Below are 6,000 nucleotides of genomic sequence, written 5' to 3' on the forward strand. Positions count from 1 at the left end.
CAAGGGTGAAATTAATTCCAGGCGGAGATGGCTTGAGACAACGGCCTATACTTTCTCTGTTGTCCCATGGCCTCAAATTAAAGGTTGACTGTGCAAAACTAATCCCACAAGTGACACCGTGTAAGTAACAAATATGGACGTCAAACCTGTAGTTGTATTTTGGAGGTTTAATTTTGGTGGCTCTTGGAGATGAGGTTCAACCAATGCAGCGTAATTTGCTGCTGAAAATAACAGTAATAAGCCCCACTGAAGTAACATAACAGGGAAGGTCTTTGAGGTCCAATAAAACTGCACCCCAACACAATCAATCTTAGTCAGAGATGAACAACCTCGATAGTCTCAGGTGGATCCAACTAAGAGTTCTGTATCAACAGTGACTAATGTGTGATACATGAACGTGTTGAATGGCCCAGGTATACTTCACCTTGATTGTAGGAACACATAGGTCCAATTCAATTCAATTTTATTTGTGTAGCGCAAAATCATAATATACATCATCTCAAGGCACTTTACATAGGTCAAGACCTTAAAATAAGTGTGCTCACAGGATGTAAAACAAAGAGGGGAGAAAGGGTTAATGCTCACAGCCTGAGCCCCTCTTCATTGACTGTGTATGAAAATCACTATTACAACATTTCAATTACAAGAAAATGAGTGAACAACAAATTATATCTGTCCGTTCTGTGAACTGACCCTAATCTGACTGAGGTCGATGTGTATGGTTTCATGGAATATATAAATAGCCACTTATGAAATACTACAAAATTCATTATGAAACAATATATTGTCGCTTTAAAGATACATTTTTGTGTAACTTTCTCTTGAAAGAGCAACAGGAAAATGAAACAAATTTTCAGATGGTAACCAGATCTCATATTTAATATCATTCAAATTCAGTTCTCATAAAATACATCACACATTTCCCCCCCAAACGATTCAACAGGAAACAAACAAGACTTATTTCACCTTTAAGAATGCCGTTTCCCATTCTGAGGGAATAAAGACAAACTTTGAACAAAATTTATCCTCGTTCCCTCACAAAAATATTTTTAAAGCTTGGCTTCTTCTTTTTTTTTCAATGTAAACACCCTATCCACAGTTCTACAAAATGTTCAAACAAATGGTACAAAAAAGCCAGTTGGGTTTGACAAAGTTGTAACTAAATTCTGTTTTGAAAGGCATGACTGAGGTTTCCTGGACGTAGTTTATCCTTTTTGAGTCCTGAAGTCTGGGTACCTCACTCCCGATGGACCAGCACGAAGAGACCCAGCAAAAAGAGGACAGCGTACTGCAAAATCAAAACACAGAGCAGTTAGAATCACACAGGAAACATCAACACTACACAGAGCCAAGCACATCCTCTTGATTAGGAGCTGGTCGACAGACTTACTTTGAACTTGGGGTAGTCGTTCATGAGGATGGTAACAATTCCAATGTATGGCACAAACCTGGAGATGACAGAGACTCACAGTCAAGAAATTGAATTGGGACATAAAATATGTCAGTTTGATAAAATTCCACAGCAACTCAAGCAATGAGAAATCTGTTCCATATGTATCTGGATCACATTTCTTCATAGTTGGTCTATAATATTGTAAATTGTAAAATGCTTTTTTATTCCTCCTTTCAGTCTTCTCTTCCAAATCGAAGGTGGAGGGAGTAGACTGTAAATCGCCTTGAGGCAATGTTCTGATTTGAGATACTGGGTAATACACATACAATTTTTATTTAAAAAGGTTCAAGATTTGTACTAGCATAACATATGAGATCAGACCCCTCAGACAGTTGATATTAGACCTTATACAAATGCTACTTTTTTCATCTAGACCATGAATTATTCGCTGAAAGACAATTTGCATAATGATACATTTGCGTAACATACATATTTGCAAGGTAATTATTTTGATAAGTAGACGTTTTTTTCAAGCTTCTCACATATAAAGATGACATGACGATGTTACATTATTTTTTACCTGTAGTCAAATAAAACATGGAAAGAAGATAGAGAAGTAACAATCATGACTTGCAGCCCTACAACCACAACTCTGCTGTAATGAAATGAAAATAGGAGGTTCCCAATTATAAACCTAAGTCCTCAGTGTCCTTTCTGTCCTTCTCATACATATGGACAAGTACAGATCAAGAGGATGAACTACTCCAGTCACATCTTGTTCAGTGTAAATTAACTAGCAAAACATAAGAGACCAACCGTAATCCCCAAATCTGAAACAGCGGAGAAGTGAAATTACTTGTTTTTCCAGGTGACCTTGACACATTGTCTTCATAGAGAAGAACCTCTGTGACCATCAGGTAATTAACGCTATTAGAGATTACAAATATTGCTGTGTTTGTGTAAACACATACTGTTGTAAATAAAGATTTTGTCTCTGAACTCCCTAGATTGTCATTTCCCAGTTTTGTTATCTGTATTGAACATGTGATTAAGATACCTGCACTGCTGTGCATCTACCTGACCAAAGAACTTACCCCCTAGCTCGTCCCACCACATCTTTTTTCTCCAGCCAGTGTTGGCCCTGCTTGTACAGGCCTCTGTCATCCACTGCATTGTTGTCGCCTTTGGTCAAGAACTTAATGTCTCCATTTTCCCTGTGAACAAAGTATTAGCATCATTTTAGACCACAACCTTCACTGTGTCCTCTATGTGTAGATTAGGAAATATAACAACTGTGATATATATTACCGGTGTCCCTGAGCATTTTATTTAAATACTTTTAATAGTAATCTCTGGTTTGATACACACGTATTGGACTGATAATCATGGACGATAATAACAGGTGCAGTCATACTTTTCATGGATCTTTAGTACTCTGTGTACTATTGGGATCTCTCGGCCTTCTATCCTGAAGACTACGATCTCTCCAACTCTGATGGGATCCTCTACTCGATTGGTCAGGAACAAAAGGTCTCCTCTGTGGAAAGCTGGCTCCATACTCCCACTGAAATGAATGGTAAATACACATTAGAAAAAAATTGTCTAGTGCCATTTAGATCATTTTAATATTTTGTCGACATTGATTAACAATATGATGAAACATCACTGGAACTATTTTATATTCAGTTTCTGCCAATTGATCCCTTTCACCTAAATCTTTAACAACTACTTTGGACATAACTAATAAGGACCCGCAAAATATAGGGAATGCAAATGCAGACTACCATAGTTTAGACTGGTATTATGTTACATTACATTACATTACACTCAACATTTTTTATGAGGGGCCATTTTAGGGGTTCAGTATCTTGCCAAGGACACTTAGGCATGCAGATGGGAAAGAGTGGGATTCGAACCGGCATAATAATAATAATATTATTTAAACGCTAAATGAATAAAATGTGACCAAATTAAATAGTTGAATCAAAAAAATGACTGAAAGTTTTACGGATCGACATGTGCGTTTCTAAGAAGAGTGACAGTGACAGGATGTTACAAACCATAACATCCTGTGAACAGCGCAGCTTCATCTTCCTCATTTTTTAACAGTATCGTAAATAGATCAACTCTTGTTGTGATGAGTATATTGTCCCCATTCTAAATGTAAGTAAGAGAAATGCATGAGAGGATCAATTATCATCACACAGTTAAGCAAAACAATATGTTTGTAGGTAATCATGTACCATCAGGAGGTGGTTCTGTAAAGAGGTTGTAGAGAAGTTCCATTTCAAGATGTGCACCAGAATGGCTGAATCTGGCTCAAAGATCTGGAAGTATTGACTTATATTGGATTTAGCATAATTTGAGGTTCCTGTGGTTGAGAGTTTAAAGCTATTTTCTGTTTAATATGTCTAACATGATACTCTAAATCTGACATGGTTTGCGTTCAGATATATAAACTCAAATGCACGGTGAGGTAAAGGTATTTATAAAAAATAACTGATTGATTTCAGTTGGGCAGTCAAATTAACGTCAGTTAACATTGTGTATTGGTTTATATTGTTGATTCCAGCAAAAAGAATGTGTCCAAGCAGAACCCACCACCCTGTGAGGTTTGCTCAGGCTACACAAAATAAGCAGCACAAGAACCGAAAGCCTTGTCTTGTGAACTCACCTGAGAACAACCACAATGGGGCTCTCGCTGCCTGTGACCACCATCAGCCCCTTCCAGATCATCAGCGCAGAGGAAACTATCATACCGAAGTTCAGCACCTGGTAATAGAGCTGCAAACACAGAGCAGAGAACAACACTTCCGTTAGCAGCAGCCCTGCAGAACACACACCCGCCTATAGAACCAAAAATCATGAGCAGTCAGGTATAACGTGGCCCCAATTTAAAAAAACACATGGGATTTATTTTGGATAACACGACTGCACATATGGCGTTAGACCTCAGCTCCCACTGCCATGACAGTAGTGTGCTGAGGAGAGGAAACTGGCTAGCTACCGTGAGGTTACTCATATAAAACCCTTTATATACAGTATATGTTTAAAACTAAGGTTCCCATGCGTTTCAATAGCTGAAGCGCGATATGTTAAACAGCTGGCCCGAGCATTTGACTTTTTATGCGGCTAACACGCGCCCCACTGGGGCTGCAGTGATACAAAGCGCTCGGCGGCTAGTTCCCATTAGCTCCGACAACACAACATGGCTCGAGCAGAGTGAGCCGAGGCTGCTGGTCCTACCTGCCGCTTATTCATGCGACGAACATCGTCCAGAAAGTCTAAAGACATCATGGCTACACGGGAGAGGCACACGGCGTTTGAATTACACGGAACCCGCCGATCTAACGAGCATATGGATGATGCACGGTCACACACAGACCGCTAACGCCGCATCCCTGACTTCCGGGTGCGTTCAACCGGAAGTCCCGCCCTCCCGGCGAGCGCTATGTTGAGGTGTCAGTTTAGGATACGAGAGAGAGGGGGGGAGGGAGAGAGAGAGAGAGACGTGGCCTTACTGAAATATATAAAAAGATAATAAATAACCAATGCGTCTTTACACATTGGTCACTTCTATGTATTTAAACATAAATAACTTATACATCTTTATTCATAAATAAATTATTTGTCTCTATACATAAATCACTTCCACATCTATGTACATGAATCCCTTCTATGTCTGTAAACCATGTTTACATCTTTATACATATATATATGTGTTTGTATATAAATCATATCTGTATGCATTAATAACCTCTATATGTCTTTATACATTATAATACATACAATCACTTCTACTTCTTCAAACGTAAACCATTTGTACATCTCTGTATGTAAATGCACCACTACCTCTTTAAAGGATAAAGCTTTTGTATGTGTCTATCTGTTTTTTCCGGTACATTTCCAACACACATTTTCTTTTCTATTATCGGTTTCTGTCTTCCACAATCTCCTGACTTAAGCTTATATGCTCTTCTCTTGTTTCTAATAAACGTAGCTGTTTGGTGCTGGGCAGTTAGCTTATACTAGTGCTTGTCAGTGCTTGTTTTGTTGCTAACGTGTGACTTAAGGATACACAAGCTGTCAATGAGAAGGAGATGTGAAACTCAACTAAGATGGTATTTTAGTAGAACCTGAAATACTGAGCTGGTAGACACATTAATGCTCTATAGAGATAAATCGGGTTATTCTCTCTGGATATGCTACAACAACCCCCTTCAGAGTACTGATGGTCATCTGAGCCGGTTTTCTTTAAAAATACTGATTGCTGTTCTTGTGAGTCAGATGAAGTAAAGATTATAATCAGTTATGTGGATATAATGTCTCAGTGGGTAACTAGTGTAAATCATACCACAACAATCATCGAATTAATAATTTACGACATACTAATAACTGCCTTTAATTGTTGTTTAACTCTCTTCTGCAAATAAAACGGTGCCTAAAGTGATTGTAGATAAGTTTACTTTCCACTACAGCTTTAGTTAACATCTGGGTGCTCTTGTATGCAACGCTGTCACATTCTGACTTACAAAAGAGCAAAATGTCTGTTGACAAGTGCAAAGCTTTCATCACGACTAATTATTAACTGCTTTATTTTATTGTGG

At 38.4% G+C, this 6,000-nt stretch overlaps 1 protein-coding gene across 1 annotated transcript; it reads right to left on the reverse strand.

The window, feature by feature from the left end:
* Nucleotides 1–850: 850 nt before the first annotated feature.
* Nucleotides 851–4,818, reverse strand: sec11a (SEC11 homolog A, signal peptidase complex subunit). Its single transcript, XM_062388119.1, has 6 exons — nt 4,640–4,818; nt 4,068–4,177; nt 2,808–2,957; nt 2,488–2,607; nt 1,391–1,448; nt 851–1,288 (listed from the first exon to the last, which is right to left on the reverse strand). Exons 1-6 carry the CDS (start codon nt 4,688–4,690, stop codon nt 1,238–1,240), a joined length of 540 nt encoding a protein of 179 aa, XP_062244103.1. The 5' UTR covers nt 4,691–4,818; the 3' UTR covers nt 851–1,237.
* Between the last annotated feature and the right edge of the window lie 1,182 nt (nt 4,819–6,000).

The sequence above is a fragment of the Platichthys flesus genome, chromosome 1 (genome assembly GCF_949316205.1).
Source record: "Platichthys flesus chromosome 1, fPlaFle2.1, whole genome shotgun sequence".
Taxonomy (NCBI): Eukaryota; Metazoa; Chordata; class Actinopteri; order Pleuronectiformes; family Pleuronectidae; genus Platichthys; species Platichthys flesus.

Excerpts from the sequence above, each read along its gene's own strand:
- sec11a (XM_062388119.1), bottom strand. The coding sequence starts at position 4,690 with ATGATGTCTTTAGACTTTCTGGACGATGTTCGTCGCATGAATAAGCGG. Across the intron at positions 4,178-4,639 it reads GTCGCATGAATAAGCGGCAG|CTCTATTACCAGGTGCTGAA; the intron begins GTAGGACCAGCA and ends CTGTGTTTGCAG. Across the intron at positions 1,289-1,390 it reads ACGACTACCCCAAGTTCAAA|TACGCTGTCCTCTTTTTGCT; the intron begins GTAAGTCTGTCG and ends TTGATTTTGCAG.